Consider the following 12,162-nt stretch of genomic DNA (forward strand, 5'->3'; position numbering starts at 1 on the left):
CGACATTGCTTCAGAGGTGTGGCTTCCAGGTCTCCCTGTCGGTGCCCTACCTCTAGGCATCTGGCACACTGGAATGGCACACCTGGCTGCCAGACACGTACCCACCCAGTCCCTTCCCCTCCCTCCGCACACAGCCCTCCGCTGCCTCCAACCCACATCTGGAGGGCACCTACAGCCTGGCACAACTTAGCTTTGAGACAAGGGGATCGGGAAAGCCGAGACATGGCTTTGCTTGGTTCTCAGTGCAGCAGTACCTTCTGGCTGAAGGCAATTTCCGTGCGAGCGCCGCAGCACCTTGAGGAAAGGCTTTTCTGGCGGCAGGGCTGCAGGCAGGACCCGGAGCGAGGGGCAGCTCCGGGGAGGGGGCGCGGAGCCCGCCCGGACCCCCGCCCCGCGCCGCATTTTACTCGATTGTTTATTATTTTCCGAGGGGCGGCGGCGGGGCGGAGGCGCCGACCAATGGGAGGTGTCGCTGGCCTGACGGGCGACGAGCGGCGGCCAATGGGCGGCGAGGGCGGGCCCCGGCGGTCACGCGCGGCCCCGGAGCATGACATCATTCAGTTCGCACGGCGCAGCCTAGCTTGGTGGGGGCGGGGCCGCGGCGGGGGCGGTGCGGGGGTGGGGCCGAAGGGGGCGGGGCCAGCGCCGCCGCTCCCCCTCCCCGCGCCGTGTGGGAGCTGGAAGGTGTTAAGTTATAATGATGGAGCAATTAAGCGATAAGTGGGTCTAATTAACCCCACGTGGGGGTAACCGAGACGGGCTTAAGTGGACGCGGCCGCGTTGCACAATGAGTCCGTGGCGGGGCAGAACGGCGTTTGGTCATTCAGACTAGCTCAAGCTAAGGGAGAGAGCTGTCTATCTTCACAAGTCAAAATTCTTTCATATAATCCAAGATTAATAATAGAAGTGGAATTTCTTGGTGTATCTCAGCAATTTGACTGCACCCTAACAGTATAAACTCAAGAACTGCATGTACCCCCAAGTATTTAAAAATTATGAAGCAAGCCTTTGAGCAAAGTCAGCCTAAAGAGCAGTTTTTTTAAAAGGGTTTAAAATATGTAATTAGTTTTTGCTTTTTCCCCACCCCTTCCCTTTCTTCCTGGCCCTCAAAGCACATTTGGGTCACATCCATGGTACATCAAGAACTTGGCTATTGGTTTAAAATGGAAGCTGAGATGCTCCTTCAATGGGACATTAAGAAAAGGGATATCAGGGAAATACCAGTATTGCAGGCCTCATAAATAATGCTGAGTCCAACTTGAAGCTAACTTGAAGTGGTCTTTAAATTGCTGTTCATCACTTCAGGGAAAATTTTATAGTTAGAAATCTGTGGCCATCTTTGGCAAACCCATCAATTTCCATGGCACAATTTGGACCCTTGTTCTGTGTCTGCCAGTCAGCCAATCTTTCCATAACAATTGCGAAACCCATTAGCCAGTTTTAGCCAAACTGGGCTAAAAGTTAGTCTCAGGGTATCAATTTGGCTGGTTTATAAATGACATTTCTTTCTAATCATCAGCATCCAGCTTGCTCTGAATCAGCCACAAAGCCTATTGCCTGTTGCCCAGTCTGTGTTTAAAGGACACAGTAGGGAACTGTGGGAAGAACAGAAACACATTAAGGGAGCCACTCTCTCACGGTGTAACTGGGAGGGGTACACAGGGTTATTGCAGGGGACAAACTGCTCAGAGACCAGGCTGCAGGTGCCTCACAGAACAACCCATGATATGCTTGTTTGTGTGAGGTCCACACAGACAATGCAGCCGTTGTTTAATGTGAGTGCAATATAACATTCATTTACTGAGCGGCAGTACACTTCACAGGAGATGTCCATAATGCTGTACTGACAAGAAATTCCAGGTCTCCCACCCCCCATGCGACTTTATCTCCAACCCTGCTTCTGCAGTTAAGATATTTGTGTGAGAGGTGAAGCCAGAAATGTCACCTGCACTTCTCTAGCTGCCATGTGACTGTGACCCTGCCAGATCCATATAATCCAGACACCGATAGGCACAGGTTGCCCACATCAACTTGAGCGGCCATAGTAGATAAAAGGAGAGGCAGATGCAGCCCTGCCCTAAAACACTCGCAGCCTAAGTAGGCAAAGTAAGTGAGCTGGCTTTCAAATGGCCTGAGGGCTGGCCTAACTTTATTCCTGTTGAAGTCAGTGATAAAACTCCCATAAATGGAGCCTTTTGGAAAATCCCACCCTTGGGGCATGAAAGTACTTAAAAGAGGAGACTGAAAATTGTGCAAGCTTTAGATTCAATTTTGATCGGTTTTTATGTGTATTTCAGAGGACCCAGCCATGGAATCACAATAAGCAGAGCTCCTGTGTCTTTCTGTTTTGCTCATGCACTTTTCATAAGCAAAATGTGTAGGAAAAATTATACTGTGGTTTTCATTATGCCCCTAAACTGCATTATCATGGGCACACACGTGCTGCATGGAGCTGTGAAGAACTGGTATCATGAAGTGTGATAAAGGTTATGTGGCTGATATACCAGTGAATTCTGAAGAGGACAGATAATCTTGCTCAAGGCTGGCACTCAGGTGATCCAGTTTTATTTCTCAGTTCTGGCATGGGCTTCCTGTATGACCTCAGTACAGTCATGTAATTGTTCAGTGCCGCAGTCCATCATCTTTTTAATAGGGTTACTACTTACTTATTTCCTTTCTCCCGCCCTCTCCTGCCTCACTTAGACTGCAATTCTGCCAGGGAGTGGAGCATTTCTTACCATGTGCAGGGCCTTCATCCAGTACAGTAAGACCTAATAGCAGTGCCTGTAGAGTAATGCAATGCCAATTAAATAAATAGATGAAGATGATAATATCATTTAGGACTAGATTTGCTGCCTGCAACCCAGCCCAAGGTCAAAGTGTTATGCTTCCCTGGAACCTCAGGATGCGCTCCATGTGGAGGTTTCTGCAGTGGTCAAAATCAACCCCAAGCAGTAGCCAGTTTTGGGAAAGGGCTGAGCACCAGTCATGGTTCACAGGCGGCCTTCTATGGCTAACTGCTGAAAGCCACAAGGAAAGCCTCCTTGGAGATGTGATGTTGGACTAAACATCTTCTCACCATGTCTTTTTGTCTGAACTTGGTTTCTGGCTCTTCAATTCCACTGTGGTTTTCCTCCCTACCAACTGCTAAATCATATACATGAATGCCAGTGTCACAATTGCAGAGTGGCTGCTGTCTTTTTGAGCTGCCTTGCATTCCTGTAGGGGCCATGTTACAACAAAAGCCATGGCAAGGCACTCAACATGGTGACCCAAAATGGAGTTGCAGCCATTATTTCCATTACTCGAACCTGCATTCATTCTGATTAATTCAGTGTCTTCTGGTACATTTAGATAACCAGGGGTTAATTGTATGCATATTGAAATGCTGTCCCTTGTAATAAAATCACACGAAATTATTCCTAACTTCAGTGGTGTTTGAATTCAAAACCTAACTAGACCCTTAGGCCCTACTTAGCAGCAGTGTAAGGCACTGACTTAGGATTAGGGCCTTGATGTTTTCTAATAAAACGGAATGGTTTTCAAATCTCTCTACTTGTCTATAATGCAATACATCAGGAATAGTTTGATTTGTCTGCTAATTCTATCCAGCAAAGCTTCAGAAGCACGCTGCTTCTCAGTCCATGCTATTGTCTGTATCTTGTCTCAGAGACAATGCTACTGTTGGACTAAATCTAGTCCACAGTCTAGGGCGATATCAAGCCAGGTGAGAACTGATACATAGAAGTTGCCATGTGAAGTATTTATAACTACATCCATATTAATAGCTTTTATGTTCCTTGGTTTTGTGGGTCATCCCTTTATTCAACCCACAATTAACATCTTCAAGCGAGCTATTTTGGAGGGCTTTCTGCTCGGGCATGGCCTCCAAGGAGGAGGTGCAGCAGCACTATATTCACGTGTGGACATGTCTGAACATGTTCCTGGCATCACCCAAAGGCAGAGTGAAAGTTTACAAAGAATTATTAAATTAGTCTATATTTTAAAGTTTACCAGAATAGCTCGTACACCAATAATTTATGACCAGTGAAAACAAGTACAGAAAAGAAAGAGGCCTAATACAAGCCTCGGAGAGATTTACCGGGTACTTGGAGAGGCTTGAGCGCTTTCCCCTGGGCCGGCCGGACAGGGCTCTGCAGCCGCAGGGAGGGCAAGCAGAGAAGCGCTGCCCTCGCCAGGTACCGGCAGCTTCTCCAGCCCGCCCAGCTCCGCCGGCTCCCCCCATCCCGCCGCTCCCGCCCCGTTGGGGCGGCTCCAGCGCGGCACCGCCCGCCCGTGGGCGGGCCGTGCCGAGCCGTGCGGTTTGGTTGAGCCTCCCTGCGTGTGTCTATAACTTTGTGTTGCTGCCGGTGGTTGTTAGGAGGAGGGATGTGGAAGTCGGCGGCGAGCAGGGTGACAGGCTGCTCGGGCGGGCTGCGGCGGCGGACGGGCTGGGCGCGGGCGGATCGCTTGCCTCTCGCCGGCTGCTCGCAGGGGGAGCGGGCGCTCTGCCGTTTTCCTATCCTTCGCCTTTAAAGGGAAGGCTCTTTGGAGCTGAAGGCGCAGGAGCAGCAGGAACCATGCAGCAGCGCTGCTTCTTCCTCCCGTGAATTCGGATCTCGATTGCTGCCGGTTGTGGAGGTGGCTCTCGATCCAGCACCCCCCCCGCCGCCTCCCGCCCCTCCCGATGTGGCTTTCCCTGCCTCGTCTGCCTGCGCTTTTTAAATGACTTAAGTGAAGGGGGGAAAAACTGTCAAGATGGCAGCAGCAGGAGCAAGGAGGTTATGAATGTGGTGTTGATGCTGGAACAAAACCTATTCTCTTTGGCAGCCCTAGGGAGGGCTTAAAGCTACTGGACCTGTTGGAAGACTGGCGATTTGATTTGTTCCCGTTGTGTTTGCTTTTTCCCTGCAAGAAGGAGGATTTATTACTAATTTTTTTTTTTTGAACCGACCAGCCCCCGGGTTGGCCTTCTCCTGCCCCCTGCTCCGCCGGCTGTGAGATTTTGGGGGGTTGCTTGCGCGTGGCTTGGGGGCACCGCAAAGTGACAGGTTTACGCTAGTGTGCAGCTGGATGTATGCTAAGACTTCGGCTCCCTTTAGGGCGTTTTGAAGAAGGAAAAAGTCTTCGGCGTAACCCGAAGGACCGCTCTCCTTGCCTTCCTGCCGACGGAGGGCGCGAAGGACCACCCCCCCCAAAAGGCAAGATATCTGCGGAAGCGACGAGGAGCGAGCTCGGAGGCGCCGGGGGCGTGAGGGGGTCCTCTCCCGGCTGGATACAGCGCGGTTCCCGCCGGAGCTACTTCTGCATCCGCATGGAGTGAAACATAAACAAACGCACACACGCACCGCGGGAGCGGCCGCCGCTCCGCCGCCGCGGAGGGCAGCGCGGCGGGCAACTCCGGCACCGCCCGGCCCGTGCTGCCGCCCTGCGCGGCCGCTCCGGCTCCTAATCTGATTTTTTTTTTTTCCTCTCTCCCTCCCCTTCTCCCCCCGCCTCCCAGCCTCGGCGTGCGCATCGCCCGCGGGGAGCGGAGCTCGGAGCGCAGCGGAGAGCCGGCCAGCCCTTAGCGGAGCGCGGCATGCCCGCCTGGCAGCCCCCCGCCTGCTAGGCTCCCGTCGGCACCGAGGAGGCGGCGGAGGAGGAGCGGGGTCGGCGGCCGCCCGCCCGCCCCGTCGCAGCGCCCCGCAGCCGCCCGTGGGGGAGGCCAAGATGGCAGAGGCGTCGCCCCCCGCCCCGCTCTCGCCCCTGGACGTGGAGCTGGACCCCGAGTTCGAGCCGCAGAGCCGCCCCCGCTCCTGCACCTGGCCCCTGCAGAGGCCTGAGCTGCAGGCCAGCCCAGCCAAGCCCGCCGGCGAGTCGACCGCCGACGCCGCCTCCATGATCCCCGAGGAGGAGGACGACGAGGAGGAGGGGGGCGGCTCGGCCATGACCGTCGGCAGCGCGGCCCCCGCGGCCGGAGAAGCGGCGGCGACCACCGCCGTGCCGGAGGAGGCGGCGCGGCTGCTGGCCCCGCTGCCCGGCGGCGGCCCGGAGGGACCGAGCCTCTCGCCGGGGGGAGCGGCGGCGGCGGCAGGCAGCGGGGGGCTGAGCGGGGGCCCGGCGGCGGCGCCGAGGAAGTGCTCGTCGCGGCGCAACGCGTGGGGTAACCTCTCCTACGCCGACCTCATCACCCGCGCCATCGAGAGCTCTCCAGAGAAGCGCCTCACTCTCTCCCAGATCTACGACTGGATGGTCCGCTGCGTGCCCTACTTCAAGGACAAGGGCGACAGCAACAGCTCGGCCGGGTGGAAGGTGAGGCGGGGTCCCGGGGCCGCGGCGCTCCCGCCGCGCCGCCCCGACGGACGGGCGGGCTGCCCGTGGAGGATGCGGCCGCGGAGCGGGGTGCTGGCGGCTCGCCCCGGCAGCAGCCCGCCGGGCGCTGGTGCTGGTCGTGCTGATGGTGGTCGTCCTGTCGGCTTTGCTTTTTTTTTAAGAGAGAGATTATGGAAAGTTTTGTCTCTTTCCTGTTGCTGTGTACGGGCGGTGAGGGCTATTGACTCTGAGGGCAGAGTACACTCCGGAGCGGAGTTGAGTTTTGTGATGCACGAGCACATAAGCAGGAAAGAGAGAGGGAGAGAGAGAAAGAAAAATGAAAAATATTTGTAACGTGTGTGGGTTTTGTTTTGCCTTTTTTTTTTTTTAAAGTTATGGTAACACCAGAGGTAACTCATGCTGGAAAAGAGCAGAATTGCTTTTATGTATGCTCAGTCTGCGTCTCAAAGCTCAAATACAGAACGACTTCATTCTTTTTGTCAAGGAAACCCGCAGTTTTTTGCTTATGTGTTCCTCAAAGGCAGTAGAGGGAAATTCGGGTTTTGACATTTCTTCATAAAGTTAATCAAAGCATGGAGTTATTGGCTGTTCAGCCCCTGGAATGCTTGGTGTGCGATTCCTGCCTTGCCAGTGTATGAGAGCACCGTCTACTGATAGCCCAGCATTTTCTGTCCAGCACTGCGACAGTGAGCAGCTAAGAGTACTACCGTTTTAATAAGTGAGGGGGGCAAAAAATAAAATCTGGTTTTGTGGCTTGTTTACTCAGCGCGTGCAAAAGCACGTTGCAGGCAGGCAGGGTTTTACCCTCAAGAAAGAGTCTTATAAGGCCTACCAGGAGCCAGAACTGCACGTAAAGCACATTTGAAGTGATTTCCAGAGCTGCTTTTTTTTTTTCTTCTCGTTTTCCTGTTCATCTGTCAGCGTCTGTTGGATGCCAAAATGTCACGTACTTGCAGCTGTACAGAAATGCAGGTGCTGCTTGACGCCGATACTGTTTGCAGAAGGAAATCCCGGCAAGGTTCAGTTGCTGCTGAGGGCCGATACTAGCTGCATCTGACACTGAGTTTTTGTGTGGATGGCTGAAGGTGAATTTGCCAGCAAGTTCAATGCTTTTACAGAGAAATTAAATTTTGTCTTTGAATCTATCTAGGTTGGATCAGGTGATAACTTTCAGTATACAAATTGGTCAGAAATATTGTACAGATGAAACATTTCTGGCAGTTTCTGTACTAGCAGCCCTGTCTTGTATTTTGGTGCCTGAGTAGGACTTGCTGCTAGGAATTGAAGTGTGGCTGTATGATTTTTACCTTCCAAATGAAACACAGGAGAGGAAATATTTAGTTGACAGACTTGTCTCAGGCTGGGGAAAATACAAACACAAAGTTTATCTCTGGCATAGCTAGTTGAAGACAAGACTTTTAAAACCACACATTCTATTTACAGCTTTTGTGTCTGTATTAGGTGTTGAATTTTGATCTGACTTTACAAGTGTGATGCAGAGTGTGATAAAGGGTTACATCTTCCAATGACAGCCTGTGCCTTCGTAAGTTGTTTGGTTCCACACAGAAGCAGTGGCTTTAGATGTCAGCTGGCAAATCCAGCATTTTTATCTGGTACTTCGAATTTTCAGTAAATTCTCAGTATCTGATTCAAACAAAGATTTACCTAACAGTGGGGCTGACACTGTTTTGAATTTGGTGGCAAAACTCCTTTTCACTTTTGCAGAAGCAGAATCTGGGCCATAATATGAAGTGCTTACATTGATTAGTATCCTTAATACCGTCACAATTTTTCTGACAATTTATACTGTTAATTTGATATTGATTCCTTTGCTAAGCAGCATTAACTGGTACTTGGAGCTAATTAAAATGTTAAAAATTTGGATCCCTTGAGATTCTTCTGTTATAATTTAGTTCAGAAGTTTCTCATAAGCCTTTAGGATGACCTTTCTCAGGAGATGCAGGCACACTGGTAGCAGCAAATTCTGTCTCTGATGATTGTGAGCCATTTCTGAAGTTAGGGTAAGGCGTTCGGTCACGTTAACGGTGGGTGCAGTTGTGTGTGGGTGGTAGGGGCATGCTGGAAGGGGCAAAGGGGAGGTCAGGAGCTAAGAATAATAATTTGCCAGACATCTAAAACTGGAAAATGTAATTCCTTAGCAGGGCTAGGATTTCTTTTTCAAGTGCGTATATGTTCAGAAGAGGACTACTTCAGTTTCTCGGCTGGAAAGTAGTTTATTTGTGCAGGGGTAGCACTCTTATATGGGGACTCCATCTTAGTCTCCTGATGTTAGAAGACATTATATCTTAATTATCACCTTTGTTTCCTTTACAGGTAATGAATACAACTCTTCAGGAACTAATGTCAGCTTTTCACATTAGACTTCTTCAGATCGCTAGTTACACCGAGACTTTAAATGAACAGAAGATAGTTCTGTGTTAGAAGGCTTTCATCTTAATTTAGAATATTTTTACACAGCTAAATTAATTGTTGAAGGCAGTAAGCCCATTTAACAATATTCTGCTCTGCCACTGAGTGGGAAAATGGTTATTTTAAACAAAGGGAAAAAGAGAACTTGGTCTTATTACCTTATGTATTATTATATATGAAATATTAATACTGTTTCCAGTGAGATGTGCTGAACACCATAATCCGTAAACATAGCCAGGATTATTCTCCTCAAACAATTATTTTAAGAGCTGTAAATTAAAGTTACAACTATCACTTTTTTTTTCTTTTCTTTTCTTTTTTTTTTTTTTTCCTGGCTAGGGCATTAAAGCAGAAGTGAATATTTCAGATGTGGTTAGGAAGGCATATATTACGTTTCCGGTAATTCGGATAAGGTTTGCCCAATACACTCCCCCAACAATCTCCTTTGCTTCCCCCTCCCCCTGGCCCCGGTGGGACATTGGCTAAGCTAATAGTGCCTGAAGCTGACTGGGGCAGTGGCGTACGGTGCAGTGCTGCAGAGGTGCTGCACTCCGACACTCCTGTGTGCCACGGGCTGCCCCGGTTGGTACAGTCCCATACACTTCCAGACCACTGGAGAGGGTTTCCATGCACGTTCCGGTATTGGCTTCTGTCTTGAATACTTAGGGAAGGTCGGTATTTATCTTCGTCATCACCGGAGGGGGGGACAGATCCGAGGGTGAGCTGGTTTCACCCTTGTGAAATTCACTGTGCCAGGTGACTGTTCCAGGTACTTCACAGAGCTCCTTGATGACTAGATCTTTCCTCATTCAGGTATCTGTTACCCAATCGAAGTCCTGCAGTCACAAAACTAGTGTGCTGACTTAAAAACCAAGTTTTATCTTGCAGGTGTTTAAGGTGAAGCACTCACTTCCCTCAGTAATCTTGAAATAAGAAACTGGAAAACCTTTTGGACTGTGTACGTAGTAGAGATGCCCAGTTTCACTACAGTTTAAGTAATTCCATACCTCTTCCCACAATGTTATTTTGTAATTTCTTGAGCACTATCTTGTGAAACAGTCTTTTCTACATGGAGAGTACACTAGGGGGACTATTTTCCTCTTTGCTAAGCGATATGGCAAGACTATGAGTCTCATCCTTTATACAGAGATACCAGCAGTTCCCAAATTTAAATGTAGCTGATTTGCTTTGAATTGTGTTTCATATCAGAAGCCTATTCTGTTTTCCACCTGTTGTATTCATCTTCCCCATAGAAGATAAACACTTGCTGCTGGGATATTTACTTTGAAGGGGAGGTTTTTGTAAACTTTGTACATTTCTTACCATGTTTTATTGGCCAGTATGTACCAAAGGGCTGCAGTCCCTTTGGTGTACCAAATGCATGAGTCTCTTTAATTACTGAGACTTGAAAAGGCTTGAGAAATTTGCCAGTGATGTAGACAGATGTCTAAATCTGTTAGCCAGATGCTGATATGCAAGATGTGTCGGACTCTTTTTATCATCTTCTTGCAAAGATGTGAGAAGGAAGTAACACCACACTCTTTCTTCTTACTTCTCCTTCCTCAGACTGACACACAATGTCTTCATAGGAGTGGCAACATAAACTGGAGTCTGCGTCAGTTTCTTTTTTTCCTCTATTGACTTCTAAACTTCTTTTTATTTATTTAAAGGTTCTGTTTCCCAATTAACTGCTAGCAGGAATATTTTTTTCAACCTTCTATTATTTTTTAAATATATTTTTGTGTTGCCTTATTCATCTGTACAGAAGGGTTTGAGTTACAAGCTGGAGCCTGATTATTTTAAGTTTTGACCTACCAAGGAGAGCATGGATTTAAGCACGTGAATGGATCCTTGGGACTTCACTGGGATTACTTGTGTGCTTAAACTTGCTGCTTAAGCATCTTACCTGATCAAAGCCTTACTATGTTGTGCTTTAACAAAATACTCAGAAACATTTATAAGTGACTTTTGTGCTGAGCATTGTAAGAGATGTGTGGTTCCAGCGGTTGAAACCATCAGATAACAAATGTCTTTCATCAAAGAGGAGTATACTGTAGTAGCACAGTGACAAATGACTTTTTAAACTTTCCAGTAGAAACCATTTGTAGGTATTAGCACATATTGTTATTTCATATCTGTAATGCACATCAGAGATCTCACTTTTCCCCAGCTCATGCAGGCAGGTGACAGCTATTAGAGCAGTGAGAGAGAGACCAAGTAAGTAGCTCTCCCAGAATCCCTCTCATTGTTTGGTCCACAGTGTGACAGTGAGGAGCACCTCTGCTGAAGGACTTGTTAAATGCAGACAGAAACACATCACCTTGGTGAATGTGTTCAGCTGGTAAGAATCACAGGCTCTGATGAACTCAAATTTTGATGTGAATGGGAAACTTCCAATCAATGATGATGTGATATTGCTGGATAGCTATCACTGCCAGGTAGACCTGCATGATAAATGCTGGAATCGATGTCCCTCCATTGTTCAGAGACAGAAGGTTACCTAAAACAGTCATGCAGCAATTGACATTGTCTATAATAGATCGATTAGTGTCAATATTTGTACATATTTAAAATTTGTGCATATTTAAAATAGGAAGCTTGAGAGTCAGAGGTTGGCTTCTCCTCTTACCTGTGTGTTTGAAAGCACCCAGTTAATGCCAGTAAAAATTAAATCACCTTAGTGGCAGCAATATCTGATGTATTGTACTGGCTTGAACAAACATTGTCTGAGACTGAGGCCAGGGAGGAGAAATGTCCTGGCACTCCTGCCCTGGGACATCCTGCCTCTGCTCGGTGTTGTCCTGGTGAAGCGAGCGGTGCCTTACTCTCGAGGCCATTTTGTATTCGGGTCATTTTGGTGGTGCTACACTACTTTGCTGTAATCCTGGGAGATTAGGGGAGGCTGGGCACGTGCTGGTGCATTTAGAAAGGCGAGTGATTAGGGTTAGCTGTGTGGTTTTGTGAAAGCTCTTTGTGCTGATGTGGACAAAGCAGCAGCCCAGAGTGGAAGGTAGGCAGCTCTGGGGCAGCCCCCCTGCACCCTCCCGCAGCGGCTGGGTGGGTTTCAGCCAGCTCACCTGGGGTGCACGGGGTGAACAAGTGTGAAACCACCCCAGAAAACTACAGTGGGTGTGCTGGCTTCATCAAAGGGAGGCCGAAGGGATTGCCTTGGAGATAGGGAAAACTGAGGATAAGCAGCCAAAGCATTTCTCTAGGTGGCAGCCTCCTAAAGGTGCCCTGCTAGATTTTGGCAGCCAGCTATTTTGCGTGGAAGTATGGAAAATCTTTTGTGGGGATTGTTTCTTATTTGCAATGCAGTTAAACTCAGTCTTGGTGTAGTGGCGAATTGCCAAAGGAGAAACTGAAAGTGTTTCCTAATGCAAGTTGCTACTTAGACTAAAGTCTCTGCATGTTCTT

The 12,162-nt window shown here is 48.9% G+C and overlaps 2 protein-coding genes across 19 annotated transcripts in view; one reads left to right on the forward strand and one right to left on the reverse strand.

Moving 5' to 3' along the window:
* The window catches only part of LOC143693546 (uncharacterized), a 73,171-nt gene extending 72,611 nt beyond the window's left edge, over positions 1-560 (reverse strand). For 2 of the 18 annotated variants that reach the window (XR_013181327.1, XR_013181328.1), the window contains exon 1: positions 255-480. The gene's annotated coding sequence lies outside the window, so the exon portion shown is untranslated. Of the gene's footprint in view, positions 1-254 lie in introns of all 18 variants that reach the window. The other 16 variants (XR_013181325.1, XR_013181324.1, XR_013181319.1 and 13 more) reach the window with 13 other exon arrangements.
* Positions 561-4,314: 3,754 nt separating this feature from the next.
* FOXO3 (forkhead box O3) overlaps positions 4,315-12,162 on the forward strand; it is an 88,725-nt gene continuing 80,877 nt past the window's right edge. Inside the window, exon 1 of the mRNA XM_054629001.2 lies at positions 4,315-6,294. Within this exon, the coding sequence (XP_054484976.2) occupies positions 5,713-6,294 (582 nt within the window). The 5' untranslated portion in view covers positions 4,315-5,712. The remainder of the gene's footprint in view (positions 6,295-12,162) is intronic.

Source organism: Agelaius phoeniceus, chromosome 3 (genome assembly GCF_051311805.1).
Source record: "Agelaius phoeniceus isolate bAgePho1 chromosome 3, bAgePho1.hap1, whole genome shotgun sequence".
Classification (NCBI taxonomy): Eukaryota; Metazoa; Chordata; class Aves; order Passeriformes; family Icteridae; genus Agelaius; species Agelaius phoeniceus.